Source organism: Miniopterus schreibersii (assembly GCF_964146895.1).
Source record: "Miniopterus schreibersii genome assembly, chromosome: 8".
NCBI classification, from domain to species: Eukaryota; Metazoa; Chordata; class Mammalia; order Chiroptera; family Miniopteridae; genus Miniopterus; species Miniopterus schreibersii.
This window is the reverse complement of record NC_138109.1, coordinates 54,220,428-54,236,305: the sequence shown is the minus strand read 5'-3', so window position 1 is coordinate 54,236,305 and position 15,878 is coordinate 54,220,428. Positions and strand designations below refer to the sequence as shown.

The following is a 15,878-nucleotide window of genomic DNA, read 5'->3' as shown; positions in this document are numbered from 1 at the left end:
AATACATTTAAGATATTATTAAAGATTTTGATGTATATGTATTTAGATAAATGGAAGGTAACTAAAGAGTAATAAAATTTGTATTCATTTATGTGAACTATTTAATTAATACTAATAATTTATTAATCTTAACAATGAATAAAGAGTTAAAATTAAATTAATCAAATTAATTTTGATAAAATTATTAAAAATAGTAATCATTTTTATGTTGTAAAGACATAAATCTTTGGGAGAGTGCCACAAATGATGAAATAAGACCCATTTTAAAATATAAGTATAGCTGATTTAAAACTTTCAAAATTACATAGCTCTTCTTGAATCTCATTTATGCCATTGACTTGTGAAATTGGTTATGCTAAATACATAAAATCAGTTGAACTTTCTGTATAGATCAGTCACACATTCTTAATTAATGGAACTTTATTTTATCTTATCCTAGTATATTATAAAACCTTTAGCATGGCTGAAATATAAAGGTTAGGACTGATGAGTTTTCCAGATAACTAAAAGTTAGCTTTTCCAAATGCATAAACTTTTTCTTTTTACTTTAACAACTTCTGAAGGAACTATTCTTAGAATATTTCTAAATTCAAGGACCATCATTATAAACAACAATCAAGGATCTATATCTTCAATATAGAACATGTAACATTTTTAGTCTGCTCAGTGTTTCTAAATGTTTTCCAAGGCTACTGAAGAGTGATGTAGCTCTGCATTTGTAGTTCACAATCAACATTATACCATAAGCATTTCTCCATTAAAAAATAATATAATTTTAATTTTGGCATAATATTCTATATGGCCCTATAAATGATGTGTTGCTTTTGCCTGGGGAATAATTACTGTCTCCCCACCATTTTTTAGCAAAAGCATTCTAAATGTTTGGAGGGAGCTGCTTCTTTCCTATCGGATACATTCAAGTTGGAACTGTCACTCAAGGTGCTCTGCCATTCCTTCCCTGGCCAAAGGGCTGAGTTCATAACAGAAGTTAATCAGGCTCTCTAGTGATACAAAGGTTGGGACTGATTCATTCATGATGAAGACGTTGGCCATTTATCCCTGCGACCCAAATCCCTGGGGCTCTTTCTGTGGCCTGAGTTAGCTCTTCATTTTATTCAGCAACATCATTATTTACTAGCTACAATATAGGACATAACTATATATATAACCACTATATACAGTGAGCTTTGCCTTCAGAGCCTTATTTCCTTTATCCATAAGTATTTTTCAGGGTTGTTGCAAATATGAAAAAGTTAACCTATTAAAGCACCTAGTAGAGTTTCAGCATAAACTTCCAATAAATGTATTTCCAGTAAATTTATTTTGTCTTTTTAAGCAAGCCATGGTCAATTTCTGTTGCTTGCAACCACAGAACCTTACCCAATACATGCCCACAGGATTACTCAGATCTCCCCACCCCTTGCCCATGCTGATGTTAATGATGCCTTTGGCTGCCACCCCATAGCTGCTGCTGCTGCTGTCAGAGTCTACGGCCTGAGGTGTCATTGTTTCTATTGGGATCAAAGCTACTTGGAATGGTAAAATTTTGCCAGTATTTGGATGCTAGATAATAGTGTATTACTCTTCATATTTCCTATTTCATTATGAATTTTGAGTTCTTATAAATTGGGAGGTGCAATTTTCAAAATAAATATTCTTCAACATAGTTACCAAATTGTTTATAAAAACATTTTTATAAATAGGCAGTAAAAATATAAAACTCTCACTTTTTAAAAGCTTTCCAAATTAAATATTGTACTCTTCATAATTGTGAGATAAAATTAAATGTAAACAATGCAAACCGCAAATTTACAAATATGAAAATGTGAAGAAGCAGAATAACTTTGGATAATGTTATACAACAGCATCCACCATGAAACCTCGTTAATTCTTTTTACAATATATTTCTCTCTATAAAAATAGTGCGGTGAAGGCCTGGGGAGGGGGCAGGAGGGGGTCAATGAAGGAAAAGAGGTGGCATCTGTAATACTTTCAACAATAAATATAAATAAAAATATATAAAAAAAATATATATTTTTTTAACCAGCAACAGTCTATAAAATTTTTTCCTTTAGTTATATAAGGTTTAATGACTACAATAAAAGTTATTTAAGGAACAGAAAGAGACAGTGATTTTAGAAACATCTAGGAAAGAAGAATATACTGTATGAAAACGTATTAGGCAGCATTTAAGGTAAGGCATACCAATCTCCCGAGCAGGTGACAAGTTGACAGCATATCCCACTTCGATTCTCAAAGACGGAGCCCATTCTGTTAATCTATTTTTTAAAAAAATGCAGGAAGTAAATTCTGTGTACTTAGAATAGTAATGTCTTTTTACTCATAACTTTTTAAATTTTTAATTTTTTCTTCTTTGTTTTAATTTTTATTAAAAGGGTATAACACTATCACAGAAATTTGGAAAACAGAAGGTTTTAAAATCAAATGCAATTCTGTCACATACTTTCCAGTCTTTTCCCACAGAAACATTTTTGGGTAGTTTTAATTAGTATGCATATAAATTTCTATCCCGAGATTATAATTCGAGTGCTTACCTGTGTACTCATGAGTCATTCTATTAGTTGAGTAAGACATAGATGATGCATCAGAATAACATTACCCATCATTATGAGGAATGTAGGCTCTGTTTTTCACTATTATTTGTGGAGTCAAACAAAAGAGCTTTTGAGATTGTTAAACAGGTAAAACCAACAGGGAAGAGGCTGAGTGTTAAATTCGACACCAACAGCATGTGGTGAATGTCGTGGCCCCTACATTTGTTGAGGAGCCAGTGGCCCAGGTCTGCTGGCACACAGAGGGTTCCAAGGAAGGTTAATGCTCCTCGGGGTCCTGGAAGGTCCAAAATTCCCACCAGCTTGCTCTCAAATGAGGTGAAAGGTTTTGGGGCAACTTGTGAAGTTGCTGCTCTCAAATCAATGGGAAATATGACTTTCCCCAATTCTCTACCCTCCTGGCAAAAAGGCAGAGATGGGGCTTCCAGCAGCAAATAAACAGTGAAGTAGGGGGAGGAGGAAGGCTACAGGGAAGGCCTGTTGGCCTCACAGGAGCTGGGACCCTGGAAACCTGGCTGACACTGCTGTGGCTGATCCAGGTAAGGTCAGTAACAGCTGCCAACCTCCACTCACATCTGAGAAACAATCCAGACCCACGTTGCTTCTCCTTCTAATGAGCTTCCCTGGTGTAGAAAGGGACTCCAGAGGTGTGCTTGCTCCGGGGTTTTATGTTTTATTTAAAAAATATTATAGAGCCCTGGCCAGGTAGCTCAGTTGGTTAGAGCATCACCCCAATATGTCAAGGTTGCAGGTTCAATCCCTGGTCAGGGCACATACAAGAATCAACCAATGAATGCATGAATAAGTGGAACAATAAATCGGTATTTCTCTCAAATCAATAAATAAAATTAAAAAGTATATATTATAGAGGTCCAGAAAATAGGTTTTAAAAATCAAATATAATTCCACCTTGTATTTCTTCCAATCTTCTTTTACGGATACATTTTGGTATGATTTGTCAGGGTGTGCATATGATTTTGTATCTTGAGACACAAATTGCATAATTTCTTTGTATGAATTGCCAAAATATGAATTACTGGTCAAAAGTTTGAAAATTTGGATGCTTTAAGAACCACATTGAGCCTGGCCGGGCGTGGCTCAGCGGTTGAGCGTTGACCTAGGATCCAGGCGATCTCAGTTCTATTCCCAGTCAGGGCACATGCCCGGGTTGCGGGCTCAATCCCCAGTCGGGGGCCTGCAGGAGGCAGCCGATCAATGACTCTCTCATCATTGATGTTTCTCTCTCTCTCTCCCTCTCTTTTCCTCTCTCTGAAATCAATAAAGATATATTTTTAAAAAAAGAAAAGAACCACATTTATTAACTGTATGGAACCACATTGATTAACTTTTATGTTGGAACCAACAGTGTTGGAGTTTATTGGTTACACCATCTCATTGTTTCTAACACAGGGTATTATTTAAATTTTTCACTCAAAAATTAAATAGGTCCAAAATAGTACGTTATTGTTGCTCTATTATTAATTTCTTTGATAATAGAGAGGTTAAATGATTTTCATGTTTATACACTAATTGTTTTTCAGTCAGTATATGTCTTTTGCTTATTTACTGGAAATTTTGTACTTACCATATTTGGGACAAATATTTTCCTTCATTTTTTATTTGCTCTTATTTTTTAATTGAGATATCTACATGTATGTTTTAAATTTCTTTTAAAATATATTAGTTTAAGGAAACTATCTCCAATCCAGAAATATGATATTTTATTCTGACTTGTTGTAATTTTCCTGTGATGTTATTTTTATTTAAATTTATCATCACCTGAATTAATTTGTGTGTATGGTGTGAGTTGAAATGGAGTTCCTTCTCTTGGGTTGTAACTTCCATTACCATATGTTAAACTTTTATATCTAACAGAAACTATATCTGGGCTATTCATTTGGTGCATTTTAACTTTTTGAAATGTTGTTGCTTTGCATAATCCATTTGAATACCTTAAAGTTCTAATCACTTTTCACAGCCGAATTTTTCAGATATTCTTTTATATTCTCCCTTGTTAATTCTTCAAAGTACCACAGTAAACCTTTAGTGTCCCTGAGTGAGACATTTGGGAATCTCACTAGCTTCCAGATTCACAAAAATGACAGTTGAGTGCAGAAGCGCAGAGCCAAACTGCAGCGCTGATGCTGGGCAGTGGGCCGGGCTCGCTCGCTGTACAGCTCGTATTGGCCTCAGTTTCACAGTGCGCTCAGTTCAAGGCTGCCTTGGCAAAATTACACATTCCTGTATGTCACAGGTCTTCAGACTTGCCTGCTCCAAAGAGCTGACATTACAAATGTGAAATCTGCAAAGACTAAGGGTGTAAAATATCTACATTCTGCTTTTACTTACCAAACCTTCTCCGCTATTGTATTATATCAATGTGGACACCCCCTACCTTTTCCATGGAGATTGAAACATTGGCCTTACTCTCATCCCCAAGTCAGTTATGGGTCTGGTAACAGTGACACAACTGTTTGGTGCCTAGTTCCTGGTAATTCCACATTTAAACGTAAATAGATTATTGACTTGAAATATCCTCTTTAAACAGTCTTCCGAACATTTTCAGTCCAGCAGAAGAAAACTACGAAGCCACTGAGACTCACCTCAAATGTGTCCGACAGCCAGTGTATATCTGTAATTACTTTCTTATGTCCACTTTCTATGGAGGAGACTGCACAGTGTCTGATATACATTGCTTCTTTATTATAGTCTGGTTCAAGGAGAAACATGGGCTGGGAAATTGTGAAAAGAAAGTTATGTGCTAACTTCAGAGAGCTGATGAAAGAACTCATGCTTTACTCATCCTACCAATTAAAATTAATGACTTGGAGAAATAGCAGTTCAAAGGAAAAACAGAAACTAGTATTTCTATGCATTATATATTTAGGTAATAAGATTATGTACTTTCCCCCTTCAGTTTAGCCTAAGATTTTGTCTCTAAACTTAACAAAACTTGTTGACCCGCTCCCTAAAGAATCAACGAGGTCCTGTTCTTGAAGGAGTATTTCTTTGTGTGCCCAGAAGGCCACATCCCGTGGCTTCTCGGTGGGAGACCTGCTGATATTCAGGTGGAAGAACTGTGGGGGAGGTGTGCAAATGGCGGGTAAGGACTGAGTTGGGAGCTCAGGAAACTTTCCCCAGCCCTCTCGGCGTAATCCACAGCTTCACAAAATCATAGTATATTTATTACCCCCTTCATTTTATGCAATGAGAAAATTGATGTTTACTGAGGTGGGGGAAATGTCCACACTTACAGGACTGTGACCCAGAGCCTGGGGACACGGTCACCTGTCCAGTGCTCCTTCAACTACATCACTTTAGGAAACTTACCTGGCCCCTTCATTTTATTTAAAGACAATAACAACAACAGAAAGACCTTAACAGCCCTGGCTGGTGTGGCCCACTGGTTAGGGTACTGGCCCCCACACAAAAGGGTCCTGGGCTCTATTACACGGCACATACCTGGGCTGCAGTTTCCACCCCCAGCCCCGGTCGGGGCGTGGGAGTCAACCAGCCAATGAGTCTCTCACATCCATGTCTCTCTCTCTCTCTCTCTCTTTCCCTCCCTCCCTCCCTCCCTCCCTCCCTCCCTCCCTCCCTCCCTCCCTCCCTCCCTCTCTAAAAATGAATGGAAAAAATATCCTAGGGCGAGATTAACAAAAAAAAAGAACTTAGCCTGGGACGCGTGCTGCCGGCCACCGGCTCTGTGATGTTTTTAATCAGGGGCCTACGTCAAAGTGCTTCAGGACAATGTGCGAAGCAGACGGGAAGGTTTGGGGAATAGCTCTCCCCCCACTCCCCCTCCACTGAGTCTCTGTTCAACTTGGCAACTGTGTTGTGTTCCTTTTGATACACTTCTGAATGGGAAAAAAAAAAAAAAAACTTGCAAGAGAAAAATTATAAAAAGCTAACCTTGAGCGCGGCTTTTTTGTTTCTACTACTCCCCGTCTTGATGTGTTCTATGCGATCGGCCTGTGCGGTGATGTCCCACATGACAATCTGAAACAGAAACAAATGTTGTTAAATATTTTCAGGATTAAACATTTTTTTTTAAAAAAAAGACACCTGTTCATATTGGTACGCACTTGGGTAAATCATCACCTTGAGGGATCATCAAAGTTAGCCTACATCTTAGGTGAGGCAGCAACTTTTAAAGCTAATGTAAAACAAGAATGTTTTCTTCTCTATAAAAGCATTTTCAACACTTTGATTTTTGTGCTTGTGTTAATAAAATGCCAGTAATTTTTGAAATCCAGGGCAAGCACCCTGCAATCCCCCCTCTTTGGGAAGGGCTCGCCTCCACGGTGGAGGAGGGGGCGCGGGGGATGTGCTGTGACTGTCGGGACAGCTGTTTTAGACCCAGGACGAAACGGCTTGTTCTCCAGAATTAAATACAAACACTCGATCGTCCAAAAAGTCTAGAAAACGGTGATTTCTACTTAATTATGGCCAAGTCCAAATTTGCACATACATGAATGATCGTTTGTTGAAAAATCAGAATAAAGTAGAATTTGCAACACTAAATTAGATTAATTTTTAATGATTAAAGGCCATTTCAGTACACTAAAATGTTAACAAAATGTCAGAATTACAGAATTATGAGTGGTTTTATTTTCATCATTTGCTTTTCTAAAAAAACCCGCTAAAACTAAAAGTTGCATTACCTTCCTAATGAGTAAAAAAGGTATTTCAGGACTTGCAGGGCTTGGAGGATGGTCTCCGGGTCATCATTATGACCACCAGTTATTGCTGGACAAGACCAAGGGAGACATTTTTGTTTCCCCGGATGCTTTTGTCCTGGATATAAATGGGCATGGATGCTGCAGGCATTTCAATTTCAACCACAAGGAAGCTTTCCTGCTACACCAAAAAGATAGTGTACTCTTGTATGGGTCAAATTCACTGGGTCACAGTGAATTTAAACTTCGGCTATAAAATAGCTTTACAATTTTTGTTTGTCTTTATTGGAGAAACAGGCAATTGGAGGGTAGAATCTAAATTTTATATAAATTAGATAACAAAGGAAAAAATAACCAAAAAACCAAACATGCTATCAAATTATTCACACATAAATTCAATGATATATGTATGTTTTCCAGTGAATTTCTGTTTAAATTCTGTATTACCTCCTAACCCCTACATCTAGGAAACTTTTAAGAGGCCTCATGACCAAGGGCTATTAATGCTTGTGGGTTTTGTTCTTTGAAATCTGGTTCAATGTGTGATTCTGTCTCAGCAATACAAGTAGATTTGGCCCATTTTTCCCCCAATCAAAATGTATTATAGAATGTCGTCTAAATTAGTAAGTAGCTGAAAAAAATCCATACATACCTGCCCATTTAGGCAGCCTCCAGCAATAATATTAGGGTCACTTGGACAGAACTTGAAGCAGAAAATGTCATCTGGGCTCTCAAGCATTAACTAAAGAAAACCCCACAAATTCAAGAGAGTGAGAAAACCTATTAAGGTCATGGCTAAAAAATAATATTAAGACAGTCAAAAGTCTAATTTTATAGCTATGTATAAGAAACATGCACAGAGAGTCCATTCCCAGAATTCTGCCTCTGAATTAGAAGCTGCTTTTGTTGAATTTTATTGTGGGCATTAGCCATATGTATGAGAGCAGGTCTGCTTTCAAGGGGACCATTTCTGCCCTCCCCCGTATCCCATGGGCCATTGTTAGGACAAACATCTTATAATTTTTCATAAACAAATGGACAGGTAAATCAGTGTTTTTGAAAAGAAAATGTGAAAAGTAAGCTCTGGGAAGGCAGGATAGTCGTCTGTTTTGTTCCCTGCTGTATACCTTGCCTGGCACATAGTGAGCACGCAAAAATAAAATATGTTGTATAAGAGAAGATGAAGGTATTGCCAGTGATACTATTTCAAATTTTAAAATAATACAGAAGCCATGAGGTAAACAAATTCAAGTGCTTGCAGGGTAGGGAGGAAGCTCTCTGCAAGGAATACACCAGTGTGAAGGAATTGGCATGCTAACCAATAGGTGGCGCTACTGGGTTACCACTAAGCAAAACACTTGCACTATTACTGTTCTTCTATAAACATACCTACCAAAAATATATGCCCCAAGGCCATTGGTTTGCCATCACTGAGCTAAAGATTGCAAACTAGAATTAGAGTTAATTATCTTAGTTAATTTGGTACCTGTAGATTCTAGAGAAACTTCTACTTTTGAAAATAAAATCTTTTAATACTCTCCTATGGTTTTTATTAGAACAAATATTAGAACATAATTTCTTTAAGAAATTATTTGTCTTTTCAAAGCTATTCTTCGAAATAGAGGAAAAGAGAGTCTTTCCTCTTGCTTTGTGCCTGGAAGTTCAGGCACACTCCCACGTCACGTAGTAGAGAGTAGTTCTACACTACTAGGAAATAATAGAAAACCCCATGGAGAGAATGGGGCCATTTTTGTGGGAAGTAGGCTGATAAGAAATAACTAGAGAGTTGTCATTTTGATCTCTGAGTCCGTAATAATTAAAGTATCTAGACTCTATTACAAAAACTCTTTACAGGAGACCAAGGAAGAAGAAAGAAGGGGAGGCTAGGGTTTATTAGGGAAAGCCTTAATCATACAATACTTTATAGAAACAAATTATTATTATGCTTAAGTACATTGAAAAAAACTTCATCTAACCCTATAAAGTGCCCTCCCCTAAGCAGAACGCTTCCTGAGCAGATATTAGAAATGCAACGCCATGGGGCAAACAGCCTTCAGCCTTTTTAAATTTGCATTGCTGTGTGTTTTGGTTTGGCTTTAAAAAATAGTATTTACAATTTTGGAGATTTCACACAAAATTTCCAATTGCTGGGTTCTCTTGAGAAGTGGAACCACCTGGCAATAACAGGCCTGAAGAGTAGCTGTCCCCACAGGTGGCTGTGCACTCACTAGGGCCACAGTCCCCGTGGCTCTCATCACACTCCTACACACTCATCTTTACTCATTACCACCACCTACTGGTGATCCTTGGAATTGAGGGAATTCCTGTGAAATTAAAATCTACTTGCATTTGAACAATTAGTATTTAAATAAAGACTATAAAAGAGTTTGCACTTTAAAATCAGTTGAATGTTCCTCTTACAATCTTTTATTTTTATTTTTGTTTTTATTTTTATTATTTTTATTTTTATTCTTTAAAATCCTCACCCAAGAATATGTTTTTATTGATTTTAGACAGAGGAGCAGGAAGAGGGAGAGAGAGAGAAAGAAATATCAGTTGGTTGCCTCCCCGCACCCTGACCTACTGGGAGCAAACCTACAACCTGTAGGTATGTGCCCTGATTGGGAATCAATGCTCCAACCAACTGTACCACATTGGCCAGGGCTTTTTTTTTTTTTTTAAATAACATCTTGATTTGTTCAGTGAACCTTCTCAATAAACTTCAGTATAAACTTTTGTTTTGCTCAAATTAAATGATCACAAATTCAGAAACGAAGAAAGCCTGACTTTATAAGGATTTAGAGCATTTAGTGATTATAAAGGACTTTGCAATTAAAACTGCTAAAAGAGACACATGAAAGTAACATTTGAAATTTTTAGACTATGTGGAAGGCTCTTCTTCATTACCTGAGGATGTATGGGATCGGAGAAACTCCAGAAAAGAATCAGGGACGGCTGCAGCAATAATTTACCAGAAAAGTGAACTCTGTCTTCCAAGGAGAGTCGCACGGCCACCGACACAGCTATCAGCCCTGATTGAAACACAGTTAAAATGAAGACCTGCAGCAACTGTACATGGTGAAGCATTTGTAGGTTTTGCTTTTCTACATAGTCATTGTTCATTTCTCTTTGGATGAAACTTGAGTAAAAATATTCTATAGGAGACGAAGAGTTTTCTTAGAGCTCCATGTGGTTGCTAGCAGCTATGCATCGCTTAATTAGCACTTGAAATGTGCCTGGTCCAAATTGAGATGCACTGGTAGTCTAAAATAAATACTGGACTTTAAAGAATTAGTAAGAAAAAAAGTTTTTTTGTGGGGGAGAAAGAGGGGAGGAAGAATGAAAGCAAAGACCTCTCTCTCTGAAGTCCCACCATCTCACAGTCCTACCTCCCTTGACTGCTTAGAGCTTTGAAGGAGGTGCAGCTGCTCTGTTGTCTGGTAATCAGAGAGGCAGTGGGTCCAGGGGGGTAAAATTGGCCTTGGGCATCCAACAGGCCTGAGTCAAATCCAGATTCGGCGTCACACCAGCTGGGTGACCCGAGCCAGTCACCTCCCTTGTAAAGTAGTGGTCACAGTGGGTATCCCAGAGTGGCCAGGAGGCCACGCATGACTGAGAGAAGGTATGGAAAGGGAGTGCTTAGCGGGTGCCTGGCACTCAGCAAGTGGAAGTTGTATTGAACTTGAGCTAATTTTCAAATTTTTCTTAATTCTCACCTGAGGATATTTTCTCCACTGATTTTTAGAGATAGTGGAAGGGAGAGAGGAGGGGGGAGAGAGAGAAACATCGACGTGAGAGAGACATTGATTGGTTGCCTCCTGCACTCGCCTTGACCAGGACTGGGGATCAAACGTGCAACCAAGGTATGTGCCCTTGACCGGGAATTGAACCTGCAACCCTTTGGTCCGCAGGCCAACGCTCTAACCACTGAGCCAAACCGGCCAGGGCTAACACATAAAAGCAACAGACTGTTTCAATGTCATCACAAAGGGAATCTCAGTCTTTTCCATCTCACCATAGATATCCGGATGCCACGAGACACAGGTGATCATTTTCTCTGTTAGGGTGTGAAGGTCGGTAAAGGACTGGTACTCCTTCAGGTGGGTATTGGTCTTGTCCCCAAAGGTGCTCTCTTCTTCTGCTAGGTTTTTCCAGTCATCAATGAATGTGTTTGTGATTTCATTTTGTTGTAGGGCTATTTCAACACTATTTCGTAAAAAAGAAAATAAGAGCAGTGAAGACAATTGGATTTTAGTATTCAATGACATGCTTTCAGTAGCTCTTCCTGCTTCATTTGTACCGAAAGAAAAATATATTCTCAATTATATTTGGTAACTAGGGATTAACCCCGTGTGAAATAAATGATGTAAGGGCTGAAGAGAAAAAAACTCACGGCAGTGTGCTGCTCAGAGTTTCTAAGAACTTGCTGTTCAGCTTCCGGGATGTGGTTAGCTGGCGCCCTCCAGCACCTTCAGCACCTGCCTGGGCTCCCAGGCCAACGAACGTGGCAGCTGTGGGGACGCCAGGGCCCGCCAGCTCTGCCTCCAGCACGACTCCTCCAGCGGGCCTCCTCACTCTGCAGCTCCCTGCTGGGCTGGCCGAGACCACCTGAAGCCCTCCTCCCCGATCCGCCTTCCCCTTTCATTTTTTATCCACGGCGTACCCCCCAGTAAACCTTCACTTTGACTTGGTCTTATTTCGCTTCCTGAAAATCCCAAACTGACAGAAAAGGCAATTTTCTTAGCTATATTCAGCACCAAATAATCATGTGTACTAATTATTATACTAATATATTCATAGGATTATGTGTGTGTGTGTGTAATTCAAAACAACAAATTAGAGATTCTTAAGGGGAGATTTAGAATTTAGGTGAGTGTGAGTGTGTGTGTGTGTGTGTGTGGTGGTGGTAGTGGTTTTAGTTGCGGCAAAGTCTGGGAGGAACTAATGTGTTTAATTCCGTTACTGAACCTCCTGCAATGCATGAGACAGTCCCTAAAATGGAGAATTATCCTGCTAAAAGTGCTACTATTGCTTCTTTAGAAAGCAATTTGAGTGCTAGGCTCATCTCTTAATGTTCTAAGGTCCCTGGTTTGACAGGCTCAGGTCTTAAGTTTCTATAAGTTACTTTAAAGTAACAGCTGTAAGTTACTGTAAGTTACTATAAAGCTCAGCTCACTCCCAGGGCCTCTAGGAGGTTTCCCACAAGTAGAATGCCACCCAAGGTTTTATCCTAATGATTTAAAGTCCAAATGCTTGGTGTTTTAATGAGTGTGGTAAGCTGAGAGAGTGGATCTGAATTATGAATTTCCTAGAATAAGGAAAAAACCTCACTTTATTTAGACAATTATATACAAGCACTAAATATAATATATACACCTCAAAATGTAAAGCAGCAAGGGTACCATTTAACACCTGTTACTGAGCATTAGCACCACCATTCACCGCTTAACTGAATACTCTTTGGGTTAAATTCTTCTCCTACTTCATCTTTCAAACTAGAAGCATTTCCTGGGACCATCAGGATCAGCATGACCTGGAACTGTCAGAAACGCAGAGTCATGCCCCCCAGTGTGGCTCAGCGGGGGAGCATCCCACCTGGGACCCAGGCGATCGGGGTTCGATTCCCAGTCAGGGCCCGTGCTGGGTTGCGGGCTCGATGCCCAGCAGGGGGCGTGCAGGAGGCAGCCGATCCATGACTCTCATCATTGACGTTTCTATGTTTCTCTCGCTCCCTTACTCTCTCTGAAATCAATAAAAATATATTTAAAAAAAAGAAAAACAAGGAAATGCAGAGTCATGGGCTTCCGCCCAGACCTACTGATTCAGAACCTGCTTTTTTTTTTTTAACAAGATGCGCAGGTGGCTCCTAGGCGCGTGAAAATGTGAGTAACTGTGTGTAGGGTGGGTTCGCCCCCGGGAGCTTCAAGGTTAACCCCAGTTTCAAGTAGAGGCATTTGTTAACATGTCAAAGCCTTCTTTCTTTCCGTTTCAGCCAGAATGAGAAAGGAATTCCAGGGTAGAAGTTAAAGACCGGGCCTCTGCTCTGGCTCCCGGCGCTTCCCTCTGGGGCTGCGGGGGAAGCAGTTCACCGGGAGGGCGCGGAGGCGGCGGGGCTCCTCGGGCCCCCTGTTTCTTGGTTTCCCTGCGCTCTACCACTCGGTTACTGCGCGCGATGAATTGGAGGCTGGCAAAACCCACTGTTATTTCATTTTATTTTTTAAAAATGTCTATTGATTACAGAGAGAGGAAGGGAGAGGGATAGAACATCAGTGATGAGGGTCATTGATCGGCTGCCTCCCGCGCGCCCCCTGCTGGGGATGGAGCAGGCTACAGGGACATGTGCCCTGCCCGGGAATCCAACCGCGATCTCCTGGATCCTAAGTCGATGCTCAACTGCTGGGCCATGCCTGCCCAGCTCACTGTTGTTATTTTTTTTAACCCCAAAATGAAAGTTTCTTAGTTGCTTTGAGAATCCCCTGGAAGTTTCTCTCTCTCCTCTAACATAATTTCCATCTTTTTTCAAATCACGCTTCCCTTAGGTTCATTCTGGATAAAATTCCATGAAAAAGAACTCATTTCTGAAAGGGCTCTCTTCCGGAACAAAACTAAGCTTATATTAATTTTTTAAAAATATAAATAAGACTTAAACAGTTTCAGAGTGGGAAGAATGACAGTGGTATAAACAGGGGTTTCTTATTTATTCTTGGCAGGTGCTATTTTAATTCCTGTGCCAATTTCCTCTTCCTTCTTACGGTTCTGGCTTCTCCTTCCCACATCTCAGGGAAGGAATTATATACCCCCCTCTTTATAAGCATGGCAACTGAAAGGGAAGAACAAAACTCCAGGACTAAAGAGAATACACAATATGGATAATTGAGAATTGGCTCTAGGCCATTTATTCCCTTGAAACGGATTATACAGGGGCAGACTTCTCATTTTTTAATACTCTTAGCAGGAAAATTTAAATACTTCATTTTGATAAGGGGAAAAAGAAACCTTAGGTTTTCTTGTTTCTTTCTCTTTGCCCACATAGGAAAAAACTATAGCATACTTCCTGTGAGTGGCAAATAATTAATGCACTCTCTGAATCATTGATGAATTTTGGAACCAGATTCTCCCTAGGTATACGTAATTTTCAGAACACTTAATCCAGTCTGAAAGAACTAATGATGTTTTCTTAAAAATATAAAAGCTTAACTCGGGCTATCTGTGAACTAGACCACCACATTTTTTAATTTTGGAAAGAAATGGAAACCAACCTATTGAGCAGACCTTTCCGTCATTGGTTCCGCTTCTTTGAACTCTGGTATCAACCAGATGAGAACTTGTCCAGCCCTTTCTCTCTTAGAAGCCCCGAGGCTCTGCCCAGGGTCCCAGTACCGCTGAAAAGGCATTTTGAAGACACCTCTCTTTCAGAGCCAATGAGAGTGGCAGCAACACAGGAATTAAGAGTAAGGATGACATACCCAAGAAGGACCTCTCAGTTGAATTCAGGTTCTTATTTACAAAGAAATTTTTGTAAATTCCTGTCATCATCGTTGTAATGATCATCCTCAACATCCACAGCAGCCTCATCTTTGTAATCCTACAAAAGTCAGGGAAGCTCAGCCGGTGTGGCTCAGTGGTTGAGTATCACACACCAGGAAGTTGCGGGTTCGATTCCCAGTCAGGGCACATGCCCAGGTTTCAGGCTCGATCCCCAGCAGGGGGCGTGCAGGAGGCAGCTGGTCGGTGTTGCTGTTTCTGTTTCTCTCCTATCAATGTTTCCGTCTCCCTCTCCCTTCCTCTCTCTCTAAAATCAATTAAAGAGATTTAAAAAAAAAAAAGGAACAATAAAAAAGAAAAAAAAATGCTAATGAAGCTAAGAAGGGGAGTGAGGAGTGGAGAAAAAAAACACATCAAAGAAACCATGGTAAATAAATGTTAATTTGCTGTTAGGAAAACATGCTCACTGTATACACCTTCGGAGCTGACACTGGTTGGTGAGGCCACAGCTTCTGAGGCCTAGGGTGTTGCTTAGCAGCAGAGGGACAGACAGACTGAGAATCTGTAGAAAGTGTCGGTGCTCGTGCATACCTGAGAGCCCTCCTCACACTTTCTATCTAGATGCCGTTTATGGAGCCGTTTTTCAAGACCTACTGTTATAACTAAACATGCCCATTTTATGTTTTATTTTAAAAATGTAATATACAGTTTTTACCTTATGGACATGTTGTTGAGAAAATCAGCCAAACCCTTGGATTGCCCGAGCGCCTCTTTTTCCTTTTCTAAGAGTTCTCTCGGGTAATATTGTGTGGTAGCGTTCTTGGGATATGTCCTGATATAGTAAAAGAAGATGGAATAACATAAATCAGATCAAAGAAAAGCACATGCAGTCATAACAGGTACAGGCTTATCTCTGTGACAGTGTTAGGATATTATTTTATATTTAAATTTCCTACATCAAATTTCTTCTTTACCCTAAAAAATTGATACTGACTGCCATTCAAAGTACTTGTGTATTTCTCTCAAACATAATAAGTTCTTGTTTAAAAAAAATTATTTAGCTATCATTTTAAACTTACGGATAAGTTGTAAGAAGGATATAAGAAACTCTCAGACGCCTTTCACCCCCATTCAATTATTA

General features: G+C 39.6%; 1 protein-coding gene across 1 annotated transcript in view; it reads right to left on the bottom strand.

The window, feature by feature from the left end:
• The window catches only part of DNAI3 (dynein axonemal intermediate chain 3), a 59,831-nt gene that overhangs the window by 23,655 nt on the left and 20,298 nt on the right, over positions 1–15,878 (bottom strand). The window contains exons 8-14 of the mRNA XM_081144601.1: positions 15,453–15,569; positions 11,268–11,458; positions 10,160–10,284; positions 7,905–7,994; positions 6,486–6,572; positions 5,177–5,305; positions 2,206–2,279 (exon numbers count right to left, since the gene is read on the bottom strand). Of these exons, the coding sequence (XP_081000727.1) occupies positions 2,206–2,279; positions 5,177–5,305; positions 6,486–6,572; positions 7,905–7,994; positions 10,160–10,284; positions 11,268–11,458; positions 15,453–15,569 (813 nt within the window). The remainder of the gene's footprint in view (positions 1–2,205; positions 2,280–5,176; positions 5,306–6,485; positions 6,573–7,904; positions 7,995–10,159; positions 10,285–11,267; positions 11,459–15,452; positions 15,570–15,878) is intronic.